The 13349-nt window shown below is 50.8% G+C and overlaps 1 protein-coding gene across 1 annotated transcript in view; it reads left to right on the top strand.

The window, feature by feature from the left end:
- Nucleotides 1-12931, top strand: part of Slc13a2 (solute carrier family 13 member 2) — a 28283-nt gene extending 15352 nt beyond the window's left edge. Inside the window, exons 2-12 of the mRNA XM_042693179.1 lie at nucleotides 2131-2259; nucleotides 4771-4907; nucleotides 5023-5222; nucleotides 6308-6479; nucleotides 6609-6731; nucleotides 8872-9090; nucleotides 9289-9377; nucleotides 9662-9783; nucleotides 10921-11082; nucleotides 11701-11838; nucleotides 12314-12931. Coding sequence (XP_042549113.1) covers nucleotides 2131-2259; nucleotides 4771-4907; nucleotides 5023-5222; nucleotides 6308-6479; nucleotides 6609-6731; nucleotides 8872-9090; nucleotides 9289-9377; nucleotides 9662-9783; nucleotides 10921-11082; nucleotides 11701-11838; nucleotides 12314-12484 — 1662 coding nt within the window. The 3' untranslated portion in view covers nucleotides 12485-12931. The remainder of the gene's footprint in view (nucleotides 1-2130; nucleotides 2260-4770; nucleotides 4908-5022; nucleotides 5223-6307; nucleotides 6480-6608; nucleotides 6732-8871; nucleotides 9091-9288; nucleotides 9378-9661; nucleotides 9784-10920; nucleotides 11083-11700; nucleotides 11839-12313) is intronic.
- The last annotated feature ends 418 nt before the right edge of the window (nucleotides 12932-13349 follow it).

The raw sequence follows: 13349 nt of genomic DNA, 5'->3' as shown, positions 1-13349 counted from the left end.
TCTTCTTCTGTGCTAGTCCTGGGGCTTGAACTTAGGGCCTGGGTATTGTCCCTGAGCTTTTTTCATTCAAGGCTAGCTCTCTACCACAGCTCCACTTCCAGCTTTTTGGTGATTTATTTATGAGCATTTCATGGACTTTCAAACTGTGATCCTCAGATCTCAGCCCCCTGAATAGCTAGGATGACAGGTGTGAGCCACTGTCACTTGGTTCAGTTTAGTCTTCTTGAATTAACACAGTGATCGTTTAAAACAGCCCCCCTCCTCTGTCTGGCCAGAGGGTTCTAGGTGGGGAAAGCCAGGGTCCAGAGGGTCTGGTATGCCCTTAGCCCAAGAGGTGGGTAAGCAACAGGACATGCAGTCTCTGCAGGTGAGAAAGTAGGCAAAGGAGCACCAGCATCAGCAGAATCTAGCTGGGAGAAGAAGGGCTGGATTTCTGAACAAGGGTCAAGAGGGACCCAACCCTGGAGCAGATGAGTTCAAGTCCAGGTTGAGAAGGAGCAGAAGCTTAATAGCAAAGAAAGCTCTCTGTCCGACCAACTGAGCTCTGTGGGGCTGTGTGTGTGTGTGTGTGTGTGTGTGTGTGTGTGTGTGTGTGTGTGTGTGTGTGTGTGTGTGTGTGCTGCCCACTGTACAATCCAGGGACGCCCTCCTATCTATGGGCAGGCCAGGCTCTCAGGAAGTCCTTGCAGTTATGCAATCCAGCCACCCTCCCTGAGTGCCCATCTAGTCTTTGCCACTCCCTAGTTCTCTGACCTCCAGCAAGCCACATATTCTTGGGGGCACTTTCATAAAGCGAGACCACCACACCCACCTTAATGGCTCCTAAATGTTGCTTGAGGAATGGCAGTTTCCTCTGCCTCTCCCAAGGGCTGAGCTTTAGGATACTAAAAGGTGAAGGGGTAAGGGGTGAAACCTACAAGCTACACCTGGTAGAGGGAAGGACCAGGCAATTGGACAGGTGTGAGGGAGGGGCCCTAGCACGTGGCCCAGCTAATCCCTGCCTGCTGCCTCTTCCTGTGATCCAGTAAGCAGTGTCTCTTCAAAGGCCTCCTCGGGCTAATGATTCCCCAACCCTAGCAGAAGCCTGGGCAAGGTAGCACACCCCTGACTTCTGGGGCTGTCTAGCTTTCCATTCTAGACTTAAGGTCAGACTTCTCTGGACTTCAGAGTCTCATGAGGTAAAAGGGGGCTAGTATCTCAAAGAATGTGCCTCAGGGTTACCCCACAATTCCCAGCACTAACTACAGATGGGGGAAATTGCTCAGTCTACGCATGTAAAAGGCATTTCTAGCAATTGTGTCACACAGTGGCGGGGCCAGAATTACCAGGAAAGGTGATTCTCCACCTTCCCAAAACTTTCTAGAAACTTCCATTGCATTCATTCATTCAAGCAGGATTTTCTCTGACACCTGCTAGGTTCTGGGCTCTAAGGATCCACATACCACAGAATGGTCTCTGTCCTTCTGGAACTCACCTCCTAGAAAGAAAACATATTCAATAGTTATACTAATGATTTATTGTGTGTGTCTGTATATGTGTCTGTATGTCCATATCTGTGTATCTGTGCTGGTCCTGGGACTTGAACCCAGGGCCTGGGTGCTGTCCTTGAGCTTTGCTACTCAAGGCTAGCCCTCTATTGCTTGAGGCACAGCTCATTTTGGGTGGTAAATTGGAGATGAGAGTCTCAAAGACAGATCTCAGCCTCCTAAGAAGCTGACAGGCATGAGCCACTGGCATCCAGCTATAAGTTATATTTGTATAATCTGTGACAAAAGCCAGGTGGCAGACAGGAGTTCACACTGTCCAGGTCCCACTTGCTTCTCCTTCTGGAAGCCCTTATCTCAGGACCCTCATCCAGGGCTCTCTCGCTGTAATACCCTAGAGTTGGGTGGGGCTTGAGTGAGTGACTGGGTTCTAATGACTGGGATCCAAGGTCAAAGCCAAGGTAGTGAGTGTCTTGCTTTGTTTCATCTTTTCATTTTGAGATGGGACCTTGGGCTTGGGGATGGATGACATAGAGTGTTACAAATGCTCTGCTTTCTCTTGGGGCTGGACAAGACTCTGGAACATGCCTGCTTCATCCAATAGCTCTACTGCTCTACTCCCTCTCTTTCTCTCTCCCACCCACAGGAAGCCAACTGCGCCTACGCTATCATCCTCATGGCCCTCTTCTGGTGCACAGAGGCTCTGCCCCTCGCAGTCACAGCCCTCCTCCCCATCATCCTGTTCCCGCTCATGGGAATTATGGAAGCTTCTGAGGTGAGTCCTGCCCATCCACAGGAGCAGGACCTCCCGCCAGGGGGTGTTTGGGTGTCTTCAGAGGGCCCCCGGTGACCCAGAAGCCTCATCATAGACAGGGTGCATGGAAGAGGGGTCCTTGCTTCAAGAGGTCCAGCAGGAAAACGGGACAAGCACTCTAGAGATGTGACCATGTGAGAGTTCATTCAAGGTGGCAGTGCTTAACCTTACCATGGAAGGGGAAGGCCTGGCATTAGAGAAGGCCCTTAGAAGCCAGCTTATAAAACAGCTGGGGTGGGGCTGGGAAGGTGGCTCAGTGGTAGAGCGCTTGCCTTGCGTGCATGAGGCCCTGGGTTCGATTCCTCAGCACCACATAAGCAGGGGAAAAAAAAAGAAAGCCGGAAGTGGCGCTGTGGCTCAAGTGGTAGAGTGCTAGCCTTGAGCTGAAGAGCTGAGGGACAGCACTCAGGCCCAGAGTTCAGGCCCATGACCGGACCCAAAAAAAAACAGCTGGGGTATGTCGGCTCATACCTATAACCTTAGACTCAGGGCACTGAGGCAGGAGGTTTGTGAGTTCAAGGCCAGCCTGTCCCTTTGTGTGTGTGTGTACCAACTGGGGCTTGAACTCAAGGTCTAGGCACTGTCCCTTAGCATTTACAATCAAGGCTAGTGTTCTATTACTTAAAACACAGTTCCACTGCCAGTTTTTTTGTTTTCTGGGTAATTAGATATGAAAGTCTCCTCAGACTGGGATGTAGCTCAGTGGCAAAGTGCTTCCCTAATGAATACAATGTCCTGGTTTCAACCCCTAGTACCAAGAAAAGAAAAAAATTGTGTGTGTGTGTGTGTGTGTGTGTGTGTGTGTGTGTGTGTGTGTGTGTATACATGGAGTCAGTGCCAGTGGCTCACACCTATAATCCTAGCTACTCAGGAGGCTGAGAGCTGAGGATTGTGGATCAAAGCCAGCCCGGACAAAGAAAGTCTATGATACTCTTATCTCCAATTAGCCACCAGAAAACCAGAAGTGACACTGTGGCTCTAGTGGTAAAGCACTAGCCTTAAGCTGAAAAGCTCAGGGACAGAGTCCAGGCCCAGAGTTCAAGCCCACAACTGACAAAAAAAAAAAAGAAAGTCTCCTTGTGGAGCTGGCTTCAAACCTCAATCCTCAGGTTTCAGTTTCCTGAGTAGCTAGGATGGCAGGCAGGAGCCACTAGCACCCAGTGTTCAATTTTTTCATTAAAAAATTATAATAAGAGTTATGAAGTCATTCTTTGGTGTCCAAAGATATTCCCCCTTCCAGGCTGCTCCTCTCCCATATATAAAATGGCATAGTGCTTTCATGTAACCTATGCACATTTCCTTACACTTTAAATCATCTCTAAGATTACTTATACCTAATATAACATAAATCATTGCTACATTTTGTGTAAGGATAAAGATGGGGAGAGTCTGTACATGTTCACTGCAGATGCATTCCCCCCCCCCCCCACACACACACAGTATTTTCCATTAATGCCTAATTGTATCCTTGGAGGCAGATCCCACGGATGGGCACACAGACACAGACCCCACAGATATGGAGGGAAGACTGGGTACTTCTAGTTCCATGAATCAGCATCAGAGTTACCTTGAGGGCTGGGTGAAACACAGGTAGCTACTAGGTCTTACCCTTGAGTTCCTGGCTCAGTAGCTCTAGGATAGACTTCAGCATTTCATTCATTTTTATTTATTTTTCTCAGAGAGTGTCTCACTATGGGATTCAGGCTATTCTCAAACTTGAGATCCTCAACCTCCTGAGTGCTGGGATTATAAATAATCACTACCATACCCGGATAAGCATTTCATTTCTAGATAGTTCCAGGTACAGGCTTAGGAACCACATTTAAGAAAACATTGCTCTAGTTTCTAGAAAGAGCCAGGAATTGGCTGAATGAAATGCAGTTCAGATGCCTCCCCTACATCCTGAGGGAAGAAAGAGGGAGCTTAGCAAGATCAGAGGGAGCCAGGGGTTGGAGGCATGGCTCACGTGGTGGCACACCTACCAATGAGCAAACACGTCAGATACCGAGCTTGAGTCCCAGTCTCAGACAAAACAAACCAAAAGAACAGGGATCTGAGCACTGGCAGCTTACGTCTATAATCTTAGTCCTACCTATGCAAGAGGCTGAGATCTGGGCATCAACGTTTGAATTCAGCCCATGTAGGCAAATCTGAGACACTCTTATCTCTATCTTTCAGTACAAAGCTGAAAATATGGTTCACACCCACCCAGAGACATTGCCTTTCACGTTGTCGGGGACCAGTGGCTGAAAGCCTGTAATCCTAGTTACTCAGGAGATTGAGATCTGAGGATTGATGCTCAAAGGCAACTTGGGCAGGAAAGCCCATGGGACTCATCTCCAATTAACTACCCAAAAGCCATAAATAGGCCCTGAGTTCAAGCCCAAGTGTACACACACACACAAGCACACACAAGCGTGTGGGAAACCCCAGTGGCTTTTCCTGCATCTGAGACCTGTTCCTGCCCCCCAGGTCTGCATAGAGTACCTCAAGGACACCAACATCCTTTTCATCGGGGGGCTGCTGGTGGCCATCACAGTGGAGCACTGGAACCTGCACAAACGCATTGCCCTCCAGGTGCTCCTCATCATCGGGGTGCGGCCTGCCCTGTGAGTTCCCACAAACTGGCACAAGGAGACCTGGGGTCATGTGGTACTTGGGGCTACTTCTGGTCCCTGAAGGGAAACTATAGAACCACAGTGTGTCCATGCGTCCATTCCCTAGGCTGATCCTGGGCTTCATGTTGGTCACGGCCTTCCTGTCCATGTGGATCAGCAACACAGCCACCACAGCCATGATGATTCCCATTGCGCATGCGGTCCTGGAGCAGCTGCACAACACCAAGAATGACATCGAGCAGGGTGGTGACAATCCCACCTTCGAACTCCAGGAGTCAAGTCCCCAGAAGGAGGTCACCAAACTTGGTAAGAGAGGAGGCAGACTTTGCCCCAATCTCTTCATTCCTGGGGAAAACCTGTCCATTTCTCCATGGCAGCCACTCTGGAGTCTCTGGGGAGAAAAGATGGTGATGAGGCATTGTGGGAGATCTACCATTCTGGATTGCCTGGAACTTCCCTGGCTTTATTTTTTGTTAATTTTTTTAACATTATCATCATCATCATCATCATCATCATTGCTGGTCCTGGGGCTTGAACTCAGAGCCTGAGCTCTGTCCTTAAGCTTCTTTATCTCAAGGCTTGTGCCAAGATTTGAACCACAGTGCCATACCCGGCTTTTTCTAAGTACTTTATTGGAGATAAGCCTTTCAAGGAATTTTCTGCCCCGGTTGGCTTCAAACCATGGTACTTAGATCTCAGCCTCCTGAGTAGCTAGGATTATAGGTGTGAGCCACCAGGGCCTGACTTGGTTTTGTTTTTTGTTGTTGTTGTTGTTGTTTAATTTAATTCTTTTGTGCCCATATTTTGGAGCTTGAACTCAGAGCCAGGGCAGCATCCCTTAGTTTTGTTGCTCAAAGTTGGCAATCTCCCACATCTGGCTTTTTGCTGACTAATTGGTGATACATTCTCACAGACTGTCCTATTCAGGCTGGTTTGGAATCATGATCCTCAGATCCTAACCTCTTGAGTAGCTAGGATTACGGACATAGTAGCTTTCCATATTTTAAAATGCCTAGACCCTTGGGCTGGGGATATAGATTCAAAACCCTGGGTTCAATCTCCATCATAAATAATATAAAACAAAACATCACAACTTATGTGTTAGGAATCCCTCCCTAGTCCTGGGCTATCCAAAAAGCTTGGTCACTCTAGTGAGAATAGAGTTGGAGCCTGGGTAGGCTGCCTGAACTAGCTTCCATCCTTGCTGCCTACTTTAGATAATACTCTTCTCTTCTCTGTTGCTCCGTTTCCCTCTTTCAAGACAGACTGGGATCAGATTATGATGGCTGAACATACTTCCCAGCCTGAGGCTCCAGGAAATGCTAGGCCCACTCAGATCTGGGGTCCAGCCATGTTCCCATGTCCCTACCTGAGCTCTCCCTTGTTCCCAGATAACGGCGAGGTCATACCTGCTCCCTTGGAGCAGAAGCCTCAGAAGAGTGAGGAGCAGATCCGCTTCACTCAGGGCATGAGCCTGTGTGTCTGCTACTCAGCCAGCATCGGGGGCATCGCCACATTGACTGGCACCACCCCCAACCTGGTGCTACAAGGCCAGGTGGAATCGTGAGTGACAGGATGTGGAGGCGGGGAAACATGACAGGGGTGGGATGGGGTGTGTGTATCCTCCCTGGGAGGTGAAGGAGGCTGGGCAATTGCCAAGGCCGTATCACACAATGGCCTATGTTCCTTTAGGCTCTTCCCTGAAAACCCCAAAGTGGTGAACTTTGCCTCCTGGTTTGGCTTTGCCTTTCCCACCATGATCATCTTGCTGCTGCTGGCATGGCTGTGGCTGCAGGTTCTCTTCCTGGGTTTCAAGTAAGTGCTGGAATGGAAAAGAGCAGCTCAGGCCCCTGCTCAGACCACTGGGAGTTTCTGGTTGAGTCCAGATGTGGAAGGCAACCATGTCCATGAGAAGGCTTCTTCCTGAGGCCTCTCTGTGCGCTTGGCTTCCCATTCGAGGGCATGAATGGGTGGAGACCATTACCTCAATCAGCAGATTGAGTCTCAAAGAATGATCCTAACTAGATTTGCCAGGGCTGGGATTAAAATGTGTGCCTACTGTTAGCCATGTTAAGACTCTTCCCATACAGCACCATGGGCCTCACCTAAGTGGAATGCACACTGAATATGGTCAGTCCTAGAAGCTTGCCTGGCCCTACGCTAGGCACCTGTGCTAGATGTCAGGTAAAGTTCGTGTCCTTGTAGCTTGCCAACTGAGAGATGATAATATAATGGGGGCCAGGACAAAGAGGAGTACAGAGGATGTCGGGCTCAGGACAGAAGGGATTCCGGAAGCCTCTTGGAGGAGATAATGTCTGAGCTAAGTCATGTGTCTGTGTGCCAGTGCTGAGGCTTAAACTTAGGGCCTTGTGCTTTGCTTTAGCTCTTTTGTTCAAGGCTGGTGCTCTACTGCTTGAGCCATATCTCTACTTTTAGCTTTTTGTTGGTTAATTGAAGATAAGACTCAGGAATTTTGACCTGCTCAGATTGGTTTTAAACCATGAGCCTCAGATCTCAGCCCCTCTTGAATAGCTAGGATTACAGGCAGAAGCCACCAGTGCTTGACTTGAACTGACTCTTGCAGGACTGAAAGACTTGTCACATAGAAAAACTTTTTAGATAGATAGAGTAACCCCGAAAGCACAGAAGCAAGAAAGCGTCCAATGAGGTTGGGGGAACTCTGGTTCCGGAGGGCTGAAACACAAAGAATAAAAAGGGACTCGATGAAGATATGAAGCATAAAAGACAGTCCAGGGGATTTTCATAGAGGATCTCATCTCATGTGCTACATAAAGAGTTGGAACCTTGTTCTTGAACCCAAATATAATACGTAGAGCTCAATTCTACTTTCATCCCTGAAATAGTCTACAGTCACTATTTGGAGCTCTGTTATTGAAGTTTACTGGAGACCCTGCTAAAGCTTAGCTGAAATTCAGTCTGTGCTTGATTGGTGATGTCTGCTGTGCATACAGTCCCTTGAGTGGCAGTGTGCATGTTACTGTGGCATAATCTATTATTCCCACTGCCTTCCCAGACAGAGGGGAGCCATGACAAGTTGTTAAGCATTATAACTGTACTTTGGACAAATCCCTTGGGCAGATGCAAGGAGGTTGGGTTAAGGCTGGAGGCTGGTAAAGAGCAAAGTAGTGGTGGAAGAGATCATCATGGGCTAGGCATCATAGGAGTGTCAAAGATGTGTGACCCTTGATCTTTGCCCTTGAAGAACTCTTAGTCCAGGAGGGGAGGGGAGATTTGTCCAAGTAAAAGTTAAATGTCAACAGGGGTTAGGTAAGCAACACAAGGAAGTGGACCACAGCCTCCTCTGACACTGAGGACAACATGGGTGGAGCTGAGCTGTCATGGAGTACCTAGAGGCAGGCAGGAGGGAAGGAAGGGTTTCCTGGAAGGGTGCTGAGGAGGGGAACTGTGAGTCAGAGACTAGAGGAGGCCAGGGATCAGGGCCACTAGGTTCTCCTCACCCTGGACAAGAGAAGGTGCAGCATGAAAGACAACTTGGAGGATGGAAGGGCAGCAGATGGGACAGAACCAAGCAGGAGAAGCCAGCCTGCTAAACAAGAGCCATGACCCCTCTTGGAGTGCCAGTATACTGAGGGCTTGCACTCAGGGTCTAGGCACTGTCCCTTAGCTTTTTTGCTCAGGGCTAGTGCTCTACCACTTACGCTATATCTTCCCTTCACTTTTGGCTTTTTGGTACCTAATTGGCATTAAGAGTCTATTGGACTTTTCTGCCCAGAAAACCTTGATCCTCAGATCTCAGCCTCTTAAGCAGCTACAGGCAAGAACCACTAGAGGCTAGCCTTTCTCTTTAATTCTTCTGGAGAACTACGAGGAGCCAGGGCTTGACCCCAAGATGGCATCTATAGGCTTCAGCCTTTACTTAAAGCCCCTGTCTAGTTCAAGCCCTTCAGGAGCTACCTCTGCCCTCTGCCTGCAGCTTCCGGAAGAACTTTGGCTTTGGGGAACAGGAGGAGGAACGAAAGCAAGCAGCCTCTCAAGTCATCCAGACCGAATACAAGTTGTTGGGCCCTATGAGTTTTGCAGAAAAGGCTGTCACTGTCCTCTTTGTCACCCTGGTGGTGCTCTGGTTCACTCGGGAGCCAGGCTTCTTCACTGGCTGGGGTAACCTGGCTTTTGCCAATGCTAAAGGGGAAAGGTAAGTTGCTAGTGGGAAAGATGAGGAGCTCCATAGGGCTCAGTGCTGGGAAAAGAAAGAAGGAAGCTGGGGCCTTGAGTGCAGACCGAGAGATAACTTGGTGGAGGGACTTGTGAGGCATGTCTGGGGAAGGAGGTTCTTCTCCATGGCTCTGCTGACTCTGAGCCTCTAAGCCTGGCTTCCCTGCCCCACCCACAGCATGGCATCCGATGGGACAGTGGCCATCTTTATCAGTATGCTTATGTTCATCGTGCCTTCTAAAATCCCGGGGCTGTCCCAGGACCCAGGTAAGCACCTGGCTGGGGACAGGGAGTGTATACAGACATTCCACTACCTTTGGGCACACTCTTGACCATACTTGGCAGGAGTCAACAAAGCCCAGAGAGACTAGGGTGACCTGCCAAGGATACAGGTACTTCGGGGACAAAGTCTGGGATGTTATTGAACCAAAGGACCCTTCCTGCATGCATTAAGCTCTCATAGGGATCCATCCACTGAGGGAGGCCCCAAGGAAGAGGGAAGGAAAGCCTGTGGGCTCTTGGTGACCCATCCTTCTCTGCTTGGGGAGTAGACAAGCCAGGAAAGTTGAAGGCCCCTCCTGCCCTCCTCAGCTGGAAGACAGTGCATGAGAAGATGCCGTGGAATATAGTGTTCTTGCTCGGTGGTGGTTTTGCCCTGGCCAAAGGCAGTGAGGTGAGTTACCCCAGCCCCTCCCCCCCCCCACCCCATCTATCTGAGGGAAACCCTACAGCCAAAAGTGGGGGTCCTGCTTCTCCCACAGAAGGGAGAGATGATCCCCACTTAGGAATTCCCATGGTAGGCAGAGCCTTTGCAGCAGCTAGAGGGTTGTAATTGGCAATTCCATTCAGGGGAGAAGGAAGACACACAAAGGCCTAGAGACCTCTCCCCCAGCTCGATTCTCAAAGCTAAAGAGAAGGCAAGACTCTGGCAGGTGGGTCCTGTCTGCAATTAACCTGGCCTCACCTTGGCCTCTTGCCAGCCCTTTGAACCCCCCCCTCACCCAGATCAGAGAGTTTCCCATTACCCAAGTAACTGACATTGATTCCTGCTTCAGCCACCAGGGGACGCCCTAACCACACCCAGCCAGGGTCTGTGGACCAAGGCCGCTTTCTCTATAGAGCCTCCATCTAGGAAGATCAAAATCACTGAATCTTCAGCCCTAGGCATTTATGTTCTGGCTTTGTTCAGCCACTGCATAGACAGGAGGTAGCTGCCACAGGTCAGCAGTGAGGGCAGAGGACTCCTGGGACTCCACAGACTGTACCAAGCTTCTTGTTGGTGTGTGACACCATGCAGAGAGCTCCCAGTACCCTTAACACATCTAGCAGCAGGGCCTGGCATTTGGACATTCACAGCGCCAGACTTGAGAGGTTTTTTTTTTTTCCCCACTTGTTAGCTGCTCACCTTGTCAGCTTCTGCCTAGCCTCTCAGCCCCCTATCCTCACTCCCCCCCCCCTGCCAGAAATAGGGTCCCCTAGGCCCCAACCCACTGGGCCAAAAGGGAAGGTGTGGTAAAGATGGCAGGGGTAAATGAAAAGAGAGGGTTTTTATTCCCATCCAGCCCCAGATTTCCCAAAGAAGCCCTTTCCCCCACCGCCTCCACATTCCTAGTTTCTCATCTGAGGCTCCATTCCTCACTGAGCCATTCCAAGAGCAGGTTCTGTCAGCCTTCAACACCTTTGACTCTGGAGGCTACAGAGGTGTGGGTAAAAGCGGAGTCCTCCCAGAATCCTTCCAGAGCAGAGGACTCAGGGGACTGGGGGGCGGGGGACAAACCTGCCTCTTATACACATCCCCCTCTACCCACAGAAATCAGGCCTCTCTGTGTGGCTGGGGGACAAACTGACCCCACTTCAGGATGTGCCACCTCCTGCCACCGCCTTCATCCTCTGCCTCATGGTTGCCACCTTCACCGAGTGCGCTAGCAACGTGGCCACCACCACTCTCTTCTTGCCCATCCTGGCCTCCATGGTGAGCTGGACCTGCAGAAACACCTCCTCCGGGCAATCTTCTTACTTCCCCCCTTCAGGACTTCTGTCTGGCCAAACAGAATAGCTTAGCTATACCTCCTCCTTGTCTATCCTGGAGGGAACCCCTGAGTTCCCATCTTTTCCCAGGTCTTGGGTCCCAAAGTCTTCTGGCCCCTGAATCACCCCTTCCCTGGGTGACATCACTCTGAGAGAATCCCAGTTTGCCTCCCTGGTGCCTCGCCCACCTCCCCACCCCAGCCCCTGTTCTGGTCATTCCAGAGGTGACAGAGTAAAATTGCTCCCCGGAGCGTCCCCAGCCCCTTCCTCGACAGGCGCATTCCCGAAGCCTTTGATGACACCTCCCCAGCCCCTTTGAGATGGGTTTTATGGGCCCCTCCCCTCACTACACCTCACAGGGCAGGGCTGTACACTCATCCCCTCCGGAGAGGTCCAGCGCCCTTCCCAGGTCACCCAGATGCTTTCCGGCACCAGTGATGGGTTCATGACCAGAGAATGTGTTGGGGGCAGAGCTTCCCCTCATCCCTACCTCCACCCCCCCCCACCCCCTGAGAAAGGAATGGGGGGGGAGTTACACCTTCCTCTCCTTGTCCCTTTTTAGGCTCAGGCCATCTGCCTCCACCCACTCTACATCATGCTCCCCTGTACAATGTCTGCCTCCCTGGCCTTCATGCTTCCTGTGGCCACCCCACCCAACGCCATTGTCTTCTCTTTCGGGGGCCTCAAAGTATCTGATATGGTGAGTGGCCGGAAGACCCAAATGCCCCAGGTCCTCTTCCTGCTCTGTCTTTCCATCTCTATGGAACCACAGAGTAGCTGAAAGGCGCTGGGACACTCACGCAGAGATTGGGCCCTGCGTGAGTGAAGGTACAGTAGAGGAGGTTGGGATGTGACCCCGAAATGGAGCCTCTTTAAGACCTGCAGTCCCAGCTCACAAGGAGTGATCGAAGGCATGAAGAAGGGCCAGGGACCCAAGCACCCCCACTTAGAGAAAACAAAACTCAGGGTCCCCCAAACCCATGAAGATTTCCCCCATCTTTTCCCTATTGGCAGTTGCAGTAAAACAAATAGAGCATTTCGTAGTGCTGCAGGTTAGACCAAAGGACTTCCAGGGAGAGTTTTACTAATGGAAAGACTCCTAAATGTACCTGGTACCTGAAGGCTGGGTGCTGGGGCTCTACAGCTACCTAGTCATCCTGGCTTTCCTTCCCCAGGCACGGGCAGGATTCCTGCTCAACATCATTGGGGTGCTGGTCATCACACTAGCCATCAACAGCTGGAGTATCCCCATCTTTGGCCTGAACACCTTCCCTACCTGGGCTTATTCAAACACAAGCCAGTGTCTTCTCACCCCACCCAATTCTACCATGGGGGGCAGGGTATAGCCTGGCCACATACAGGAAAACCCACCTATTCTACTCCTCTGAACCAGAAGGGGGACACTCCAAAGCTCCAAGTCCTGGGCCCAAGGTGGAGAGAAAGGTTCATGGATCACAACCTTCATGTGTGTGTGTGTGTGTGTGTGTGTGTGTGTGTGTGTGTGTGTGTGTGTGTGTGTGATGGTGTGTCTGGGCATGTCTGAGGAGGTTGTATGTGTGTGTATCTGTGTGTCTGTGTCTGTGTGTATCCATGTAAACCCAGCATGCCCTTCTTTGTCTCTCCAGACTTTGCACTGTATTTATTAAAATTCAGGGTTGGAGCGCCATGGGCACAGCCTGCCCTGGGTATACAGCCTCTGGGACAGGCCTAACACACTGAGATCTCCCCAGCCTCTCGGGGATTATTGGGGAGGGTTCAGACGTTAGCCACATTAAAGTCTTTTTTTCCATAGAGTCTGGTTGAGTCTTTCCAGGTGCTCTCTCTGGAGCTGGTTCATGGTATGGCACAGGTTGGGGCAGGGGGGAGGTGGCTGGTCTCTGTCCTGCATAGCGGCCCCCTTGGACCCTTCCCACCCACAGAAGATGGTAATGTTAGAAACCCCTGCCAGGCTCTTTGGAGTGGGCGCAGCCACCCAGGAAAGCGGCACTGACATCACCAGCAGGCTAATTGGGAGCTGCCAGTCCCTGCGTGCCTTTGGGAAAATTTGCCTCCCCGTTCCCAGAGCACTCCCTGCGCATTTACATAAAACCCGCTGCCCCTGCCAATTCTTCACCGACCCTTCCTCCAGCTGGAAAAACCAGTCCCTCCACACCAGGGGAGGCAGACTGACCCATGCCAGATGCCCAGAAAGATGGACCCTTACCCTCAAGT

Source organism: Dipodomys spectabilis, unplaced genomic scaffold (genome assembly GCF_019054845.1).
Source record: "Dipodomys spectabilis isolate Male_0828 unplaced genomic scaffold, ASM1905484v1 ptg000004l, whole genome shotgun sequence".
Taxonomy (NCBI): domain Eukaryota; kingdom Metazoa; phylum Chordata; class Mammalia; order Rodentia; family Heteromyidae; genus Dipodomys; species Dipodomys spectabilis.
The sequence above is the reverse complement of the archived record's forward strand: the minus strand, read 5'-3'. Positions and strand labels throughout refer to the sequence as shown.